Raw genomic sequence first — 21,571 nt, 5'->3', positions numbered from 1 at the left:
AAACTCCTGAAGGAGTCTATACATCTACCTATGTGGCTGCTTGATGGCACATAATCAATCAATCAATCAATCTGGCTTTTGAAACAGTACAGTTAGTCTTTTCATATCCTTTTAAAATGTTTTAAATTTTCTCGGAGTAGCAATCCATACTGAAGTTCAGCTATTTAAAAGATGCCATTGCAGTCCCTTTAAGCCCTTCCACTCAATGAGAAGGGAAATAAATCAAAGATAAGACAATCAAATTACATATGACGTTGAAAGAAAGATAACTGAAGCATGTCAAAACAGGAAAAAAGGTTTTAAACCTTTTTGACCTTTCAGAAACTTCCCATTCCACTTATCATTAGATAATTAGAGGGTGATAGTTGGTCAATACGTTCTTGCAAGTCAAGTTATTCCCAGAAAAAATGATTTAGAGGTCAGAGGAATGTTTCATTTGGCAGTAGATCCTTCCATGTGATGAATGAATCCTAACCTTTCCCTACTGATAAGGTAATTGGAAGACATCATCAATTGCTGCTTTCAGTTTGGGCAGTCTGGCTTGTGATGATATGTCAATAAAGATCCATCCTCAACCTTCCCATTCCGACTTGGATCACTTTCTCATCTGGTGAAGGAAACCTCAAGCTGAGAAAAATGAAGCTGTTCTTCGTGGGTGCTGTCTTGTTGATTTCTGTGCTCAGCACAGATGCTCAGGTGAGATGAAACCTGAATTTTAGGAAAGGTAACTTGTGGGGTGGCAGAAACAGCTCTGTGGCTCAAACCCTGTGGGTTAATTCAAGACTAAACTAGTCATTCTTGGGTCCTACTAAAATCTTAGACAAATAAGGATTTGATAAAGTTTTACTGAGGAGATCCAGTTTTACCCTATTCAAAGGCATATTTAAAGGCATTCATTTTTCTGAATCAGATTGGACAGTCCACATGGATCCCACAATTTTTAAAGTGATTTCAAGTATTTAATTAGACTGATTATCTGAATCCAAATCAATGATTTTATTCTGATGGGAAACTTTTTTGCATAAGTTAATAATGAGTTTTGCAGTTTGCAACAAAATTAATTAGTCACATATTGTATAAAAATGTGTTTTGTCTGCTTTTAGCTTCCAATCAACTGGAAAGCCAGGCCACAAATTCCTCTAATATTTTTCAGGCCCATTGGTTAAGTTTAGTGAGGTTAAATATTTCCATCCCTTGGTTTCCTTCCATCAATAGCTTCATTGCAGGCTAAAACAGGGATTGAGTAATTGGGGATATTGTTTTTCCCTTACAGAATCATATTCTTAATCCACCACCTCCACTAAGTAAAAGAGTTTCTTGTTTTAATGCAATTTGATACTTCTCATTACCGTCAGAAATCTGGACAAGCTGGCAAACAAGATTGATCAAATTTTATCCATTTTCCAATGTGGCACAATCAAGCTTCACATCTTGTTCACCCAAAGACCCACCACTGTTGGAACTGATCCTGCAGGAAATCATTAGTTTCATTCACAGGGCATGTCTCACCCATGCATTGAACATTTTAGGAGAAACACAGCTGCCCAGAACTTTATTCTCCCGTACAAATGACATTAAGGGGAACCACATGTGAGCCTCCTCTGAATTCCCTCTTTCCTCTCTTTGTTGGAGAAAGAACACGTGTATAAATGTATTTTTATTTTATTTCTTTTTGCATTTCTATAGGGGTACCCTTACTCCCAAAGCTACAGTGATCCCACAAACTATAACCAACAGCTCCCTGATCTTGTAAGTACAGTATGATCTTTTCATTTCTCCTTCATTAGGTGGTTTGAATAATAGGAGGATTTAATCTGATACTAAGTTAGTCACTCTTGTGTCCTACTAACTATTAGACTTAACAAATAGGGCTTTGTAAAACTTCACTGGGTAGATCCAGTCTTACGCTATTCAAATCCATTTCTAAATTGGAATCATTTTTCTGAATCTAATTGTTCAATCTCATAGAATGCCACAAACATTATGGTAATTGGACTGATGGTCTGAGTCAAATCAATGATTCTATTCTGATCAGAATTTTTGCATACTCTTAATAACAAATTTAAGTTTTGTGGCTTGCAACAAAAATTGATTGGGCTCACATATTGGGGTCAAATATGTTTTGTCTGGTTTGGGCTTCCAGTCAACTGGAAAGCCAGGCCAGTGATAGTATTCAAGCCCTTTAGTTATGTTTAGCAAAGTTAGATGTTTCCATCCCTTGGTTTCCTTCCATGAATAGATTTATCACAGTATGAACTGTGTGTGTCAGGCTAAGTCAGGATTAATTAATTGGTGATTATTGTTTTTCTCTTACAGAATAACTTTCCAAATCCTCCACCCCCACCCCCAGTAAGCAAAAGTGTTTCTTGTTTTAATGCACTTTGATAGATGTTGGAAATCTGGACAAATGAGATTACACACTCACAAAGAGGCAGTTGGTTGGTCAAATTCTGTCCACCTTCCAAAGTGGCACAACCAAACCTCAAATATTGCTCACCCAAAGGCCCATCACTGTTGGAACGGACCCTGCAGGAAATCATCAGTTTCATTCATAGAGCATGTCTCACCGATGCATTGAACATTTTAGGAGAAACACAGCCGCCCAGAGGTTCAGAACTTTACTCTCCCATACAGATGACATTGAGGGCAACTCCATGTGGGTCTCCTCTGAATCCACTCCCACACACTTCCCACTCTTGGTTGGAGAAAGAACAGGTGTATAACTGTATTTTTTTGCCTTTCTATAGGGGTACTCTGGGTCCCAGGACTACAGTGTTTCCACAAACTATAATCAACAGCCCCCTGAATCTGTAAGTACGGTGTTATATTTTTTCCTTCTTTCCTTCTTTACCCCCCCCTTTTTTTTTCCTTTTGAAGAATAGGTTTCAAATATTTGTCACCTAAAAGTGTTCCTGGGTTAAGACAACAGCTAGAAAAATTAGTCAAAATTCATCCCACCTAAAGAGACAGTGATCAAATGGGTGATCCTAAACAGTTCTTTCTTCCACGTCAGTCACTGGCCCCTGTTTTATTTACTGAGGAAGTGTATTTATTTAGGGAATACTGTATATTTAGAAAATGTATCATATTCTGAAAATAAGTAACATTTTTTGAGATTATAAGAAAGGAATCGACTCCATGGTTATTGGCTATTTCAATCAGATACCTAAGCGAGCCTAGGTTTACACAAACTTGATTTTAAAAGACCTTCCTCTTATAAAACTTGAACATTAAGGTTTTCTTTTTTTAAAAAAAATGCTCCTCATCAGAACATTTTATGGGAATAAATATTATGCATAGAGATATATCTGGAATTGTAGAATGCAGGTTTTGGGTACCTACGCATTATTTCAAATAGTTATACATATTTAGTAGTTTGGAAGATTTATATGGCTGTCCACTCAGTGATTATGGGTTGCTTACAAGCAGTAAAAACCCAGTATATAAAAATAAAAAAACAATAAATCCTCCATCCCAGTTGGTGACAACACACAGTCAAATGAGCACCTGAGGGGCTCCATTCCACTGTGGGTTCTCTAGGCCATTGGCAAAACCAAATCTTCAGGACCGTACGAAAGAATGTCAAATAAGGGCCAGTCTGATTTCTGAAAGGGTGATATTCCAAAGGGAGAGAGCCACCACGGAGAAGGCCCTTCTTCTGGGTCCCGACAGATATACTTACTGGACCCACTACATTCCTTGCCTCCTGGTTCTAGTGGGTTGGATGGATATAATTGGCAAGAGACAGTGCCACAGATAACCCAGTCTCAAACCATGATTTAGTTATTCATTTATATATGTAAGTAAATAAATGAATAAATAAACATCTAAAAGTGTAAACAGATATGAGTAGATAGATAGATAGATAGATAGATAGATAGATAGATAGATAGATAAATAAATAGGTAGATAGAAAGAAAGATAGATGATAGAAATATAGATAGATGATAGATAAATAGATGATAGATAAATATAGATGATAGGAATATAGATAGGTAGGTAGATAGATAAATGTAGATGATAGAAATATAGAGAGATGATAGATAGATAGATAGATAGATAGATAGATAGATAGATAGATAGATAGATAGATAGATAGATGATAGTGTTAAATTAGAGGGGAAATAACTGAGACAATCATAGCATTAAGGATAACCCTTTCATTTGAAGCTAACAGGGTTTCCAAAGTCAAACATGTGCTAACAAATGTGGCTGACAGTCGACAGCTGAGCACTGCTCCCTACAATGGATAGATAGATAGATAAACAGACAGATAAACCATCATTTCCAGATATAGAAATGTCTTTTACATTTATCTTTGTTTCCTGGTTTGGCTGGTCTTGATCCAAACCTACAATTTATGCATATACCCCAAAGAATTAAATCATGAAACAAGTTCATGTTTTTCTTCTTTTTGTAGAAGTCATATAATTTCCCTGCTTCTGCCCAAGTCAGCTATTCTAGCCCAGAAGTGAGTATAAGATTAACTTGCTTGTATGGTACCCATTTTGCGAGGAACCTCTCTTCCTTCATTGGGGATTTCTCATCCATGCATTGGTCATTTTAGGAGAAACACAGCTGTCCACATTTTCAGAACTTTAGACTCCGGCATTCAGGAATAGTGTTCTCAAATCTTTGATAGATATACTGTGAAGAGCAGCTCTTTGGGATTGGGATGAAGCCAGAAGAGAGATACTCACTGGGGACAGAAAAGGAAGGCAGAACTATGTGATATTTTCACTTCACTCCATGCTGCTGCTGGATGTTACAGCTGAAAGCCACTTTTAAGAAACAAATTTTGAAAATTAGCACTGGTAGCTGTCATTTCATTTGAAGTTTTTAAATGCAGGTGTCTGAGGCAGTTCTTTATAAAGGATTATCTGCAGCAACATTTCTTAGAGTCGTTATAAGGATAAAATGAGGCAAGGTCCCAGCTTTCAGAGAAAATGCAGGATCTAAACATTATTTATTAGTATTATCTGGGATGTGCGAGAGCCTTGCATAAGAAGGATACTAAGGTCATCCATATATGTGGATTTAATTGTGAGTCTCTTTAGATTCATCTCCCATCTTTTCCCTTCTTTTTGTTGCTGAAAGTTCTGGTTTCTAATGTAGCTTTGAATTTCTGTAGGGGAACACTCGCTACAGGGTCAATACTTATTATGGAAACCCTAATCCACAGTACTCTCCACCTTCATCTCCATTTGTAAGTATAGTTTCCTCCCCTGCCTGATATTCTTTGTCTTAGTTGAGCAATTTGTTGTTCAGCAAAACTTCAGTCACCTAGTTACTATCTTTGAATAGTTGAATATGGAATGTATTTCCAGTTTCCAAACTGCCACACTGCTCCCCCTTCCCTTTCTGTTGTCAACTCTAAAAGGACCATAGAAATATCAACTCATAAAACACGTCTATGGTCTTTTTAGAGTTGCCACTATCATTCTTATAGTCTGAGGTTTCCAAATTCTGTTTCAATTACAGTCATGCTTCAACATTCAACTGCTTCAAAACTCGTCAAATTCAGTATTTGTTCTGGCACCCATCTTTCTCATGGTAGTCGACACACATTGCTGATGTTGGCTGTCTCATGACTCAGTATTTCTTCTGGCCAAAATAGTGGGTCATGTGGTCTTGTTAAGTTTTAGTATCACCACATCTCCTGAAACCAATTGCCGATGAATACCAAGGTACTTTCAACTTAAAGGGATTGTGGGTTAAGATAGCTGCTAGAAAAGTGATCAGTGGTTGGTCACTCTTAAAGGCATCCAAAAGGCATAGTTAAAAAAAGAAGAAGATTGAGATGGAGACCATGATGGTGTGATCACAGCCTTGCTTGCTTTTTTAATATGCATTGCGTTAGAATTCTTTGTCTCTTTCCATACATATGTATATGAATATAACTGAATTGTAATAAAGATTTGAGTGCACGCAGACACACATATATGCTTAGATAAGAGAGAATGCATGTTTGCATTTTATACTATTTAAATGTCTGTTAAAACTATCTCACCAAGAAAAAAAAATCCATGTTTTTCTTCTTTCTGCAGTCATCTTTCAAACAGTTTGTTTCAACGGTGAGTATGACTTTGCCTTCTTTTATTTATACTCATTTGAGAGAATCGAAAAAAAAATATATTTGGCCCTGAAAATCAGAGACCCATTTAGTCTTGCTCCCAAATCTGGGGTAGGTATTCTGCAAAGAGTAGTTTTTGAGGGTTGGGGAAACAGAGGTTTTTTTGGGGGGTGGGGGTGGGGTGGGTGGGTGGGGGGAATACAGAGTAGGCAGAGATATAGGTTAATTGCATTACAAATGATGGAATAATTCTTTCAAACTGAAATGGTAGCATTGGTGATGTGTGTGATTTTTCTTTCAGTTCATACTCTTCATCTGTACTTACTTTTGTGATGGTAAAGCTGTGCAGACTACTCATCCTTGTCCTTTTCTAAATTAGGTGATTTTAAATGGCAGTTTCCAGCCTTTTCAGTTTTTGTGGTTGACAGAAAGAAAAGTATTTTGAATTTGAAACAAAATAGCTTCCAAGCATAGCATCTGGAAGTTTATTATTTTTCATTTCTCATACAAAAGGAGACTATTATAATATTTATAGATTTGTATCATTAATGGTAATATGTTTCTTCCTTATACTTGTCATTTCATTTGCTTCTTGGTGGGTGCTCATAATTATAATCATATGCATGTCTTGTTAGAAGAATGTTTCACCAGCTGAGTTCACACAAATATGATTAACCAGGTCAGGTAAAGGCTGAGCACCTTCATCTGCATGATGTGGGATGCTTTTTTTGTTAAATGTTGGCTAGTTACCATTCTTCATAATTTAGTACTTTGTGTGAACACAATCCAATTGCTTCTTCATTGTTTAGCACATTGTGCAAACCAGAAAATATGTTAAAGGAGTAACCAAATCAAACATCTCAAAATCCAGCCAGTGTAGGCACTGGAAATAGAACGGTAACATAAACAAGAATCAAATCATGAGAGAATAAAATACTTTATTGGCCAAGTGTGATTGGACACACAAGGAATTTGTCTTGGTATAAATACTTTCAGGATACATAAAAGAAAAGATACATTCATCAAGAGTCGAGAATCATAAGGTATGACACTTAATGATAGTCATAGAGTACAATAAGCAATCAATCAGAACTAGGATATAGTCAATATAAATTGTAAGGATACAAACGACAAGGTTACAGCTATACAGTCACAAGTGGGAGGGGATGGGTGATAAGGAGTGATGACAAGATTAACAGTAATAATAGTGCAGATTTTGTAATATTTGGACAGTGTTGAGGGAATTATTTGTTTAGCAGAGTGATGGCGTTCAGGAAAAAACTGTTCTTGTGTCTAGTTGTTCTGATGTGCAGTGCTCTATAGTGTCGTTTTGAGGGTAGGAGTTGAAACAGTTTATATCCAGGATGTGAGGGGTCTGTAAATATTTTCACAGCAGTCTTTTTGACTCGTGCAGTATACAGATTGAAAGTAATTGTTTTTTTCTGCAGTCCTAATTACTCCCTGAAGTTTGTGTCTGTCCTGTTGGGTTGCAGAACCAAAACAGACGGTTTTAGAGGTGCAGATGACAGACTCAATAATTCCTCTGTAGAACTGGATCAGCAGCTCCTTTGGCAGTTTGAGCTTCCTGAGTTGGCGCAGAAAGAACATTATTTGTTGTGCTTTTCTGATGATGTTTTTTATGTTAGGTGTCCATTTTGGGTCATGTGATATAGTAGAACCTAGAAATTTGAAGGTCTTTACTGTTGATACGGTGTTGTCCAGTATTGTAAGAGGTGGTCGTATGGGAGGGTTTCTTCTAACATCTACCACCATTTCTACGGTTTTGAGTGTGTTCAGTATGCATGAAAGTATATCATGAAAGCATGAGAGGGAAAGCATAAAAGGAAGAGAAAGATTAACCATATTAGAACTGTAAAAAGTCAAGATGGTAATTATGTCTGACATAAAGATAGAGCTTTGACATCAGCTAACATCCTGACTTTTCTGGTCCTTCCTGAAGATACCCATCCATTCATTTATCACCTGCTCAAAAGGTGAAATAATAAAGAATCATAAATTTGCAAAAGACAAACTTCATTGCAATGTGAGGCCATGTTCCCCCCCCCTCCACAAATTCCTAAAATCTATTTAACTTCAGCAATACCTAGTTTTCTCTCAACCACCTCCTTTGCTCAGGCTCCTGTGCAAAGGCTCCTGTGCATTTTGCTTTTACAGGCTTAATTCTGTAATTATTCTCGTAACCTTCTGAACATCCTTCTGAGGGAAGTCCCATGGAGTGAGGTGAACCCTTTTTTCTAGCTATCGGGCGATGTCTCCACCCAGATCTTGCAAAATCTTAATTTTGAGGCTAGAATGATAGGAGGAACAGGGGAAATTAAAGGGCTGTGGAGAGGGAAATTGGACAACTTGCCACAGCCAAATCGCTGTGGCCAACTCATCATGGCCAACTTGCTGCAGGACAACTCACTATGGCCAACTCACTGCAGGACAACTCACCGCGGGACAATTTAACAATTTTATTTAATTATTTAAAATAAATAAAAATATTATTCCACCATTTCTGTGATATCAGTGTAATTCTTGTCCCACAGTGAATTGTCCTGCAGCGAGTTAGCTATGGCAAGTTGGCTGTGGTGAATTGTCATAGACCTTGTGGAAAGGATGATAATTCCCTTTCCCAATAAACTGAAAAGGAGGGGGAGTCAAATTCTTGTTGTCTTTCTTTGGAAGAAGCAGCTTTGGTGATTTCAGGCACAGACTGGGACATTTATGTAGTTGCTTAATCTGAAAGCAGCAAACTAACTGGGATTGTGTAAGTAGATTGGATTGGAATTTATTTTGATTAATCAGTGTCTTCTCTTTCATAGGCTGCTTCATTTGCACAGAAACCAGTAAGTAAAAAAGCAAGTCCTTTCTTTTCCTGATTCAGTGTCCAGTACTGAGGCAAGAGGTCACAGAAATGAATAAGGGGCTGTACATGTCTTCCTCCAACAACTGATACAGTGAATAAATATCAGTTAATATTTGAACAGTACAAAATCAGATCAGAGTGCAAATTTTATCTGGTTTTCAATTATAGGATTTCCCTACAAGGTAGATAATGTTAACATTTTGGGATCTGGTAGAATATTTTAAGATTAAAAGGTTAAAAGCTAGTTTTGGAGGGAAAGAGCCATGATCCATAATTGATATGAACAGAAAGGGGATGGAAACTAATTTTTTTGAGCCAGTATTTCCAAATCTGCAGAGAGCTGTCAATGTACTTGTTAATTAATGGATTTTACCCATTTTATATCTCCTGTTTTCAGAAAGAATATCAGTTCTGTTCTTTGAATTCTAAACCACTAGGAATGCTACATTATAATCCACCAACACAAGCAATTAAAAAAAAACTTTAAAATAGTAATTTCATATATTATAAGTTTTCTAGTCAAAATAGATATAGAATAATGGTTTCTCCAAAACTTTTTAAAATTTCCATATTTGAATTCTAAGGCAACAAATGTTTCTAAAAATGTTGTTTAATAAAAAAAGACCAAGAATAATAAATAAAAACTACTAGGTTGTAAAATCAGAAGAAATACTATCCTAAAGCTAATAATTCTGGTTTCTTCACATAAATCAATTAATGCAAAGATTTTAATTGTAAAAGAATTTAAAGAGCATTTAAAGAGCCCTTTTTTCAAAAAATGAAAATATTTAGATAGATCCAATTATTTTCTTTCATGGCAGGTAAAATAAACAGATAAATATAATATAAAATATAATAAAACACAAAATAAACTGTAGATTAATGTATTTTGATAAAAGAAAAGGTTGTGATTTATGCTTTGAAAAGGAAAAAGATAGAAGTTCTCTTCCTGGACAATGTTATAAATATGGATTGTGTCCTCTGTCCCCATTTGAGTTGTATGTATCATCCATTGCATTATGAGGAAATTTTGGCCTGAAATAATAAACTGATTGTCACCACATTAACACAGCCTATCTCCAGCTTTCCAGAAGGATTCACATAGCAGTTTTGACTAGATGATAAAAGAATAAAGAGGTTAAGAAACATTGAATAAGTCAGTACATCCAGTTTCCAGTTCAGTTGATTATAGACTTCAGACGATGCAAAGCAGAGCCTCTCCCACTATATATCAATGGAGATTGTGTGGAAAGAGTTCATAGTTTTAAATTTCTAGGAACTCATATTTCCAACAACCTTACTTGGTCAGTCCACACTATGGCCACTGCAAAGAAGGCCCAACAGCGCCTGCACTTTCTGAGGCTGCTGAAAAAGAGGGGTCTGGGTGAGAAGTTGCTGGTTACTTTTTACCGTTCTACCATCAAGAGCATTTTGGCATATGGTGTAACAGTGTGGTATGCTAGATGCTAGAGAGTTATAAACACAGCACAAAAAAATCATCGGTTGCTCTCTTTCTTCTTTGGAAAAGATTGTGAAGACCACACTCTTCTCTAGAGCACAAAAAATCTCCACAGATCATTCTCATCCTGGTCATTCATATTTTGAATTGTTACCATCAGGGAGACATTATAGGTGTCTTAAAATGAGGACTAATAGACTGAGAAACAGTTTCTTTTCCAAGGCAATAATTGTCTTGAATCAAACAGTACATTTGTGATTTAGTTCTATGTATAAAGTGGCATTTTTAAACTATCTAACGTAATATATGTTTTAAATAGGTTTTAGGTTTTTAATTACTATTGTTATTACTTTAATTATTTTAATTTTTAAATACTGTATGGTGTGATTGTGTTTTGATGTTTGGGGCACTGCGCTGGAGTAGCTTTCAAATTTCATTTTATTTTGAATGCAATGACAATAAAGGTATTCTATTCTATTCTATTCTATTCTATTGTGTTTTGTTCTGTTCTGTTCTGTTCTGTTCTGTTCTATTCAAGATTTAATTGAACAATTGCATCATTTCTTCCATATTTTCTCCCCTATGTGTAAAATAATATTAAAGAAAGCATGGCATTCTTTTTGTTTCACATCGTTTATGGAAGCACCAGGACTTTTTCATATCTCATTCCTGAAATTTGGCTATCTAAGAAGAAATATTTAAATGCATTGAATGTTGCTCAATTTAGACAAGCCTAAACAAATAAACATCATTTAGCAACTGTTTCAGGCAGAAACATGAAATGTGTTAAAAAGTTTGGTCATGCTGTATCTTTACAAAGTTATTTTTAGTTTGTAATTCAGTAATTAAACAAGAGCAAAAAATCTTTTTTAAATATTATGTTTGTTTTTTTGGTAGCTCGCTATGATGGATGTAAGTATATGGATATATTTATTATTATTTCCTGCTTTCTGTACCAGACAACAAACTTGGTGCAAAAATACCGAGCTCAAATCTTATTGTGTAATTTTTTTTATTGATGCTATGTGATGCTGTCTATATTTTAGTCTGGCTTAGATTAACACTGCTGAATTTTATCTACTATAGTTTTCATTCATTCTGGCAGAGTGGATGTCAGTACAGCCACAGACAAGATGGAAATCTGAATAATTCCTTCTCTTAGCCTAGTTTACCAAATACAAATGCAGGCAGAACATTTGAAATAATGTATTCCTAAACAGAAGCATTAAGGTTAATTCCAAGCCTTGTCCATTGTTGAAGAGACATTGGTCTGATTCACAGATAGTACTGAGCTATAATGCAGCAGGTGTGTACAGTTCTCTCGGCTTTATTTTGCACACATATAAAACCAGGGGTGGGATTCTACTGGTTCAGACTGGTTCTATAGAACCAGTTGTTATGATTCTGCGCAATTCAGAGAACTGGTAAATCGCGCCCCTGGCTGGCCCCGCCCCTCTCTGCCTGTCCCTCCCCTCCCTGTCCAGTCAGTCCTTATTTCACATGTGCAACATTGCACGCTTGCCCAACATCACTGACTACATTCTTCCTTGCCCAGTCACTCCTTAAGGTATTTCTTTTTTTTCCCCTGATGATCAGCTGTTCCTATGATCAGCTGTGCCAGGATTCCCCTCACTTACTTACTGCTTTGCCCAGGAGGCTTCCCTTAGGCCCAGGAGGGCCCAAAATGGAGCGTGGGGTGTATGTGCTGCATGCTCCCTCCAGACTCTGGTTTTTTTACTTCCAGAGCCACAGGGAAGCCTTCTGAGAGCAAAAATGCCCCCCGAGGCTTCCCCGAGGTCCAGAAGGCCCCCAAAATGGGGTGCTTCAAAAAAAGCCATGACCACCCAGTCACATGACCACACCCATCTAGCCATGTCCACAGAATCGGTTGTTACAAAATTTGAATGCCACCCCTGTATAAAACCCACTAGGATTTAAAATAATAACCACAACATATTAAACTAAGCAGACAGGGCCTTGTTTAGAATTTGAATGATTGAGGATCAGGGAATATCAGGAATGCATGGTAAATTGGAAGTTTATGAGACTTCCATAAAACTTCCAAGCAAACTCTGTAGTTGGGGATGAAGGACAGCTTTGATTTTTATTGTCCTGGAGACATAAGGGAGTGGTAGTTAATAGAAATAATGGCTTCATTTCTCCTGTTTGAAGGATCAGTAGTGGAAAATATAATTCCAAATAACTGTTGAAGTTTTTCTTTCCTACATTAGAATGCGTTGGGAGCAATCAAGGATTTTGTAAGTCTCAGGGGAAAAACTGAATATATTTCTGGGTTTTTTGAATATATTGCTGGAAAATTTAAATATATAGTTGGTTTGTTCAGATGAATGCTGAAGGGCTTTTTAGTGAAGAAGAAGCAATTAAATTAATAAATGTAGTATTTTTTTTAATTTCAGGAATATAAAAAGGCACGTAGTTCTGGGAACAGTCAACATAGCTGGACTGCTAAGAGAAACTTTAAAGTACTTGTTAAGCAATGTCCTGGTGCAAGAGGGTATACATGGAATCACAATGACCCTTTTCTCCCTGTTCACCCCATCTTGAACACCTTTGTATCTGCCATTGCTAACAGGAATGCCACTATTAAGGTGAAGGGGTGAACCAGGAAAGGCAGAGAATGACCTCCATTTCCTACCTCCTGAAAGAGCTGTTTCACTTCATGAGAAGCGAGAAACTCCCCAAGTCATATAGAATAGCTAAAATGCAGTTTTCATGGCTCTAAAATCTCAGTTTCAGAGGTTACAGTGATATTAATTACAGCTCCTCTCTTCCGTATTAATTTCAAACATTAGGCTTATCCCCATTAGACTACAGTTTAGATTTTCCATAATCACAGTCATAATTTGTCAAAACTGGATCCTAATTTGTGTTTAGCCCAATACAGCTAATAATTCATAAATCCTTTCCTGATGATTCAGGTTGCTGAAGGATAGATGGGGAAGGTTGGAAATGCAGATGTCTCCCTTTGACAGGCCTCAAATCCCAAACTTTTGAAGAGGACAAACTTTCAATGTTTTCTATGTGTTTAGCTCTGTGTGATGATTTCAAAACAATAGAGGGTTTGCTCTGTGATAGGGCCTGTCACTCTTTACATTTATACTAAAGAGTTTGTTGCTTATAGAAATACAAATAGAATTATTATTTGGAATTATTTCCAATTACATTCATGGGCTTCAATATGGTTGCTGGACTTCCTTTACTATGGATTTTGGGAAACAAATGAGATTAGTAACTCTAATATTGGAGATACTATGGAGAAGCTGTACATTAATAGTGAGAAAAGGATTTTTGTACATGTATCTCTATCACATTATAGACTCCTTTTTTGGTCCCACATGAAAGAAGCAGTTTGGCAATTTAGTAAGCAGCTGGCAATGCAGTAAGCATGAAGACATATTACAGTGTAAATATCTGTATTTGCACTGGTATTTACACTGTAATATGTCTTCATGCTTACTGCGTTCATGGAGCCAAGAGCTTGGCTTCCTTGAGGTTTAAATTTTAAAATAATCCGAAGTAACATTCAAACAATCTACTTACTTTTTATTAGTTTGATGATCGGTTTGGCTCTGGTTCTTCCAGTCGTCCTTATCCTATCTACAGACAGGTGAGTTGCCTGAGACTGGATTTTTTTTCACCCCCTGCTATCTTCCTTTGGAGAGGAAGTTAAGACTAATTCTTGGTATAGGGGAAAATCTGTCGATTCCAAGATGCTAGCTGAGCTCCTAATGAATGCCTTTAAGACCAGTCTTTCAGAAGCAAGACATACAAAAAATATCTCAAGAGTTCAATATATACAGACATTTTGATTACTGACATTCTCTGGAACCAACATTCTCTTGGTGTCATTTTTTAAACTCTGGTTACTATTATACCTTCTGGAGTCATTCAACCTCAGCTTTGCCAAAGGAAAGTTTACAGGACTTCAACAATGGACTGATGCTATTATGGAGAGATTGTGTGTCACTTAGGGAAAATGACACTTTTAAAATGGCATTTAAGATCCTGGCAAAATGTATGGACCCCAAGTTGTTAGTTGAGCTGATGATGACTCCTTTGAGAATCTGTCTTTCTTAAGGTTATTTAAAAATTCAATATATACAGATACCTTGATTGCAGCATCTTTCAAAGTCATCCCATCCCAGCTTTGCCAAAAGAACATTAATATTGACAGCTGTTACATAACTAACAACGGCTTGGAGAGGTTATACATCACTGGTGGGAAAATGGCCTTTCTTACATATCTATCCATAACATAACAGATTTCTTTCTTGCTCCTTCTTCTCAGAAATTTGTTTAGAGCAAAATTAAGTTGCTTGTTTTAATATATGTTACTCTGTAGGTTAATACATCTGGATGGTTAATGCATTTATGTTTTAAAATAATCTGAAAGGACATTCACAGAAATGATTTACTTAATTTATCAGGTTGGTGCTTCTTTCAATCGTTACAGTGGGTATCCTCCTGCTGCCAGCAGCCAGGTGAGGTTTGATATTCTTCTTCTTTAGTATCTTTCTTTGCAGTACAAGTCCAGACTATTTGCAGGTACTATGGATTCCAAGATGGCAATTGAGCTCCTGATGATTGCCTTGAGGATCAATCTCCAAGAAATAGGGCATGAAAGGAATATCTCAATAGGTCAACATATACAAACCCTTCAACTACTGTCCTGCTCTGGTATCTTGGTGTCATTTTTAAACTTGAGTGACTTACAGCATCTTCTAGACTCATCCAACCTAGCTTCACCAAAAGAACACAATTGTGGACAGATTTTAAATAACTTCAACAACAGTTTGAATGTACTATGGAGATTTACATAACTGGTTGGGAAGTGGCTTTTCTTATATCTCTCACACACATGTACTGAAATGTGAAAAGGCTATTATGGATGATTTTATACATTCTCATAACATATCGAAGGAGGCAACTAGGACCCCGGGGGAGGTATGGATCACTACCCCTGTAGGAAGGAGGAAGAGGCGGAGAAAGAAGAACACGAAGAGAACGAAAGGATGCCGTGCTGGGGTTTTCTTTAGGCTGAGTAAGTTTCTACACAAGCCTTCAATTCCAAGTATATTTCTTACCAATGCAAGATCTCTGACTAACAAAATGGATGAATTAAGGCAACAGATTGCAAAGACTAAATTCATCAAGAATGATTACTGCAGTCTATATCCCACCTGATGCCAATACTACCATAGCTTTGGGATTCTTGTATAATATTGTTAGTTATCAGCAGAATAAGTATCCTGATGCTGTGCATATCATAGCAGGGGATTTTAATCAAACTGATTTAAAAGAAGTGCTCCCTAAATTCTATCAGCATGTTAAGTGTGTTTCTAGAGGAGCAAACATATTGCACAAAGTATATACCAACATCAAACATAGCTATAAGGTTATACAATTACCACATTTGGAACAATCAGACCATATGTCACTGCTTTTAGCACCAGCTTACATCCCCCTTAGGAGATGGGCTCTGCCTATAATAAAGAGTGTGAAATCTTGGCCAGAAGATGCTTCCCAACAACTTCAGGATTGTTTTGAGAACACAAATTGGGACATCTTTTATCACCCTGACCTAGAGGTGCACACTATTCCATCTTGTTTGAAGGCTTCCACCATTGTTCCGCTGCCAAATAAGTTTCCTATCAATAACCTCAACGATTACAGACCAGTGGCACTCACTCCTATCATTATGAAGTGCTTTGAGAAATTAGTCTGCCGATACATCATTTCTGGTCTTCCGCATAGATTTGATAAACACCAGTTTGCATAAAGAAAAAATAGATCTACAGAGGATGCTATAGCCATCACTCTTCACACTGCTCTGACTCATTTAGAACAATGGGAGGGCTATGTGAGGATGCTTTTTGTGGATTTTAGTTCTGTGTTTAACACAATTCTTCCACATAGACTAGTGTTTAAACTTCTGGACCTTGGGCTTTCTAATTCAATCTGCCTTTGGATTATGGATTTCCTGTCTGACCACTCACAGAGGGTCAGGTTAGGTATCATACCTCTTCAGGCCTTATTCTTAACACTGGTACACCACAGGGTTGCATGTTGAGTCCCTTACTCTATACTCTTTATGTGCATGACTGCATTCCCACTCACATTAGTGCTAAATTTGCAGATGATACAACAGTGCTGGGACTTATCTCCAGGTGGGATGAGTCTGCCTACCGAGATGAGGTGGAGTGGTTGCTTTCGTGGTGTGGAGATAATAACATGGTCCTCAATACCAATAAGACCAAGGAGCTTATAGTGGATTACAGAAAGAACAGATCAATGGAGACCAAGTGGAGCAAGTGGCCAGTTTTAAGTTTCTGGGTGTTACCCTAAATTGCACATTGCAGCCCTGGTCAAAAGGGCCCAGCAGAAATTATACTACCTGAGACTTCTCAGAAAACAATAACTGAATGAGAAACTGCTGGTGACCTACCGCTGCACCATAGAGTATAGAGACTCAAAAGCTTGGCATCTATCATTTTAAAATAATCTGAAAGGATATTCACAAGATCTATTTACTAGGTTGTTGTTCCCTCTGGTCCTTTCAATGGAATTCTCCTCCTCCTCCTCCTCCTCCTCCTCCTCCTCCTCCTCCTCCTCCTCCTCCTCCTCCTCTTCCTCTTCCTCCTCCTCCTGCTGTCAGTAGCCAGATGGGTTCCATAACACTGTATTGTCTTCTTCCCTGGTATCTTTTTTCGGACAGCAAATCAAGACTAATTTCTTAGGAAAATTTGTTAATTCCAAGATGTCAGTTGAGCTCTTCAAGATTGACTTGAGGATCAGTCTTTCAGAAGCATGGCATAACAGAAAAATAACATAGGACAATGCATATACACACCTTGATTATTATCCTAGTCTGGTTTCTTGGTGTCATTTTTAAATTTACTATGTGTTCTAGACTCATCCAACCTCAGCTTTACCAAAGGAACAAAATTGTGGAAAGATTTTAAATCACTTCAACAACAGTTTAAATATACTATGGAGGTATTATAGGTTACTGTTTGGGAAGTTGCCTTTTTATATGACTCTCCATCACATAACAACTTCTTTTTTGCTCCTTCTTCCCACAAATTTATTTAGGTTAAAAAATTAACTCTTTGTTGTTCACACATGTTACCCTGAGTTGTGTCTTGACGGTTAATGCATGCATTATAGCAACAGCATGACTTCTACGAAGTTTTAATTTTGAAAATAATCTGAAGTGACATACACAGGATCTATTTACTTATTTGTTAGGTTGTTGCTCCTTCTGGTCCTTTCAATGGTCCTCCTCCTTGTTGAGGTAATTCCCCATTAGGAGAATGAATGCATATACAGGGAGACGTATTTGAGAGAAGAGTTTGAATAATACACACACAGTACACAGATACACTGTACAGTAAATGTAGGTTTTTACTTCCAGAAAGGTTTAAGCAAAGTCCAAAATAAGCAATCCAAAGTCATTCACAAGTAAATCAGTCCATTTTCAATCCAGGGATAATCCAAATATCAAAGTCCAGTGTCAAAAAACAGTTCAGTAACAGACTTACATTAAATCCAGTAATATCAGTCAATTAGAAGAAATGGAGGAACGGCAATACTTTCCAACAGAAGAAAACAGAGATACTCACTCAGACACACTCTCTTCTGAGACTAAGACTAAAACAACCCAGGTATCTGGCTCCATCTTATGGCCATTTGAAAAACCACACCCAATTGCAGTTTTTGCAATCTCTTAAAGACATAGTACTAAAATGTTTATCCTGGTTTATATATTTCTAACCCAAATACCTGTTAGATGACTTATATGCCTAACACTCCTCCTCCTCCTTTCAGTAGCCAGGTGAGTTCCATAACACTGGATTTTCTTCTTCCCTTGTATCTTTCTTAGGACAGCAAATCAAGACTAATTCCTGGTGCTTAGGAAAATTTGTTAATTCTAAGATGTCAATTATGCTCTTCATAATTGACTTGAGAATCAGGCTCTCAGAAGCATGGCATAACAGAAAAATCTCCATAGGTCAATGCATATACATATTTTTAAACTCTGATGACTTACAGCATCTTCCAGAGCCATCCAGCTCCAGCTTTGCTGAAGAAATACAAATGTGGACAGATCTTAAATCACTAAAAGAATAGTTGGGAGCTAGTATGGAGAAATTATACACCACTGGAAAGGAATTGACCTTTCCTACATGTCTCTCTGTCACATAACATATTTCTTTGTTGCTCGCTCTACTTTTCACAAAGTTGTTTAGGGCAAATATTAAGTTTCTCCTGCTTACATGTTACTCTGTGATATGTTTTCATGCTTACTACATTCCCATTTGTTTAGAGAGAATTAACTCACTGTTGTTTACTCAAGTTACTCTGTGACATGTCTATGGGCTTGGCTTCTATGAAGTTTTAATTCTGAAAATAATCTGAAGGGGCATTCACAGGATCTATTTACTTATTTATTAGGTCGTCGTTCCCTCTGGTCCTTACAATGGAGCTCCCTCTGGTCCTTACAATGGAGCTCCCTCTGGTCCTTACAATGGAGCTCCCTCTGGTCCTTACAATGGAGTTCCCTCTGGTCCTTACAATGGAGTTCCTCCTCCTCCTGCTGTCAGCAGCCAGGTGAGTGCCATAACACTGGATTTTCTTCTTCCCTATCTTTTTTTTTCCACAGCAAATAAAGACTAATTTCTGTGACTTAGGAAAATTTGTTAATTCCAAAATGTCACTTGTGCTCTTCATGATTGATTTGAGAATCAGTTCCATAGCAGAAGCACAGCATAATAGAAAAATCTCCATATGTCAATATACACAGATACCTCAATTTCTGCCCTACTCTGGTATCTTGGTATCATTTGTTAATCTCTGGAGACTTACAACATCTTCCCAGAGTGACCATCCAGCTTTGCCAAAGGAACACTTTTGGGAAAATGACCTTCCCTATATATCTGCCCAGGGATGCAGTAGCTCAGTGGCTAAGATGCTGAACTTGTTAATCAGAAAGGTCAGCAATTCAGCAATTTGAATCCCTAGCACCATGTAACGGAGGGAGCTTGTCCCATTACTTGTCCCAGCTTCTGCAACCTAGCAGTTCGAAAGCATGTAAAAATGCAAGTAGAAAAATAGGGACCCCTTTGGTGGGAAGGTAACAGTGTTCCATGTACTTTCAGCATTTAGTCATGCCAGCCACATGACCACAGAGACGTCTTCGGACAGCACTGGCTCTTCGGCTTTGTAATGGAGATGAGCACCACCCCCTAGAGCCGGAAACAACTGGCACGTATGTGCAAGGGGACCCTTTACCTTTACCTATATATCTACTCAGCAGTTAATTAGTTTCTTTCTTCCTTCTACTTTCCACAAATTTGTTAGGGCAAATATGAAGTTGCTCCCGTTGTCATATATTAGACTAAAATATATCTTGGATGCTTAATGCATTTGCAGACCCAAGTACTTGGTTTCCATGAAGTTTGGTTTTTAAATTAATGTGAAGGAACATTCATAGGATTTATTTACTTCTTCATTAGCTTGGTGACTCCTCCAATCGTTACAATGGTCCTCCTCCTCCTCTTGCCAGTATCCAAGTAAGTTCCATTAGATGTGATATTCTTCTTCTCTAGTATCTTCCTTTGGACTGCAAGTCTAGATTAATTACTGATATTAATTGTGGATGTTCGTGCATTTTATTCTGCAAAATATCTTAATGCTCAAGTATTCACAGATTCAAGTAGTTGGCTTCCATGAGGATTATTTTTTTAAATACTTGGAAGGATCATTCACAGAATCTGTTTCCTTCTTTATTAGGTTACTGATTCCTCTGATAGTAACAAAGGCCTTCCTCCTGCAAATAACCAGGTGAGTTGCATAAGACTGGATTTACTTCTTCTGTAGTAATATACATTATAAGCACATGTTGATGCTATTTACCTTCAAAAAAAAAAAGAATGCAAAATTATCTAGTGCACACACATTGGGAACAAATGCCCCACCTATGTTTTAGAATCCTAATTTGTAAGTAGATGCCATGTAGGGACACCTCAGTGTCATTTCAAGTTTGTTGCTTATTTTTTCAACTATTTCCCCCCAAAGAAATGGATTAATTACCCCACCACCACCTCTGCACCAGTTGTAGCAGTTAAACCATAAACTTTCTCCAAGATTGCTCAGAAGAGAATCAATCCTCCAGTTGTTAACTCTTGCTGAACTGCTTATCTACTTTTATTTTTCCAGGCAATGTAAATCAAAGCATCTCACAGGGAAAATGGACTTTGGTGGGTATAGAAGATATTTTTGGTTTAATAGAGATTTACATTGTGCATATTTCTCTCAGGGCTTTACAATAACTTGCTTTTGGGTATGTGGATTATTTAGGGTCATTGTCATTGAGGGTAAAGGGAGACTGAAGGCAAAATTCTGAAGTATTTTTAACTTGGGTAAAATGGGTAAATTTATACTAAATCTTGCACATTCACTCATCTTGGGGTTTTTTCTAGATCCATCAATTGCAAGTGCTGAGAATAACATGGGGAGCCACATTTTCTCTTTCCACCTTTCATAATCTTTTCCTAATCAACGGGGAACTGCAACTTTCTTTGGAGAAGGCTCCAGCAATTATGTTTCTTTCCATTGATTAAAGTAGTTTCTCTTAATTGTGAATGCAGATTAGTCTAAAAAAATAAACATTTAAAAATATATGCCTATGCAGCATTATCATGGAGTGTTGTCTTTATTTCTGTGTTTGAAGATTATCATTTCAGTAGGGTTCAGGGCATATTGATACTATGTTGATTCTGATAAAAGAAAAACCCATCATTTATTTATACTTTTGAGTTTAAAGCCCCAAACCAGAGGTGGTACTCAACAGGTTCTGACCAGTTCTAGAGAACCAGTAGCAGAAATTTTGAATAGTTTGGAGTAGTTTGGAATACCACCTCTGACTGGCCACGCCCCCATCTACTCTGCCTCCCATTGAGTCCCAGCTGATCGGCTGGGTCTTCTTTTGTTGCCCTGCACAGGAGAATGGAGCTAGAAAGCAGGTTAATAGGGTGGGGAGGGAATGGGATTTTGCAATATCCTTCCCCTGCCACGCCCCCCATGCCACGCCCACCAAGCCACTCCCACATAACTGGTAGTAAAAAAAATTTGAATCCCACCACTG

At 37.4% G+C, this 21,571-nt stretch overlaps 1 protein-coding gene across 4 annotated transcripts; it reads left to right on the top strand.

Moving 5' to 3' along the window:
• Window positions 1–554: 554 nt before the first annotated feature.
• On the top strand, window positions 555–21,123 carry LOC148124945 (uncharacterized). Of its 4 annotated transcripts, XM_087939993.1 has the most exons (17): window positions 555–696; window positions 1,687–1,749; window positions 2,317–2,349; window positions 2,748–2,810; window positions 4,421–4,471; window positions 5,132–5,206; window positions 6,048–6,074; window positions 8,902–8,925; window positions 11,302–11,316; window positions 12,636–12,662; window positions 13,976–14,032; window positions 14,853–14,906; window positions 18,880–19,035; window positions 19,941–19,997; window positions 20,218–20,268; window positions 20,644–20,684; window positions 20,907–21,123. In XM_087939993.1, the coding sequence occupies exons 1-16, from the start codon at window positions 637–639 to the stop codon at window positions 20,650–20,652; spliced, it is 822 nt and encodes a 273-aa protein (XP_087796119.1). In that variant the 5' UTR covers window positions 555–636; the 3' UTR covers window positions 20,653–20,684; window positions 20,907–21,123. The 4 variants fall into 4 exon arrangements, with proteins under 4 accessions (XP_087796119.1, XP_087796120.1, XP_087796122.1 ...); XM_087939994.1 differs by lacking the exon at window positions 4,421–4,471; XM_087939996.1 differs by lacking the exon at window positions 14,853–14,906.
• Window positions 21,124–21,571: the final 448 nt, after the last annotated feature.

The sequence above is a fragment of the Pseudonaja textilis genome, chromosome 10, assembly GCF_049901715.1.
Source record: "Pseudonaja textilis isolate UNSWEBS1 chromosome 10, rPseTex1.2, whole genome shotgun sequence".
Taxonomy (NCBI): domain Eukaryota; kingdom Metazoa; phylum Chordata; class Lepidosauria; order Squamata; family Elapidae; genus Pseudonaja; species Pseudonaja textilis.
This window is presented reverse-complemented; position numbering and strand designations above follow the sequence as displayed.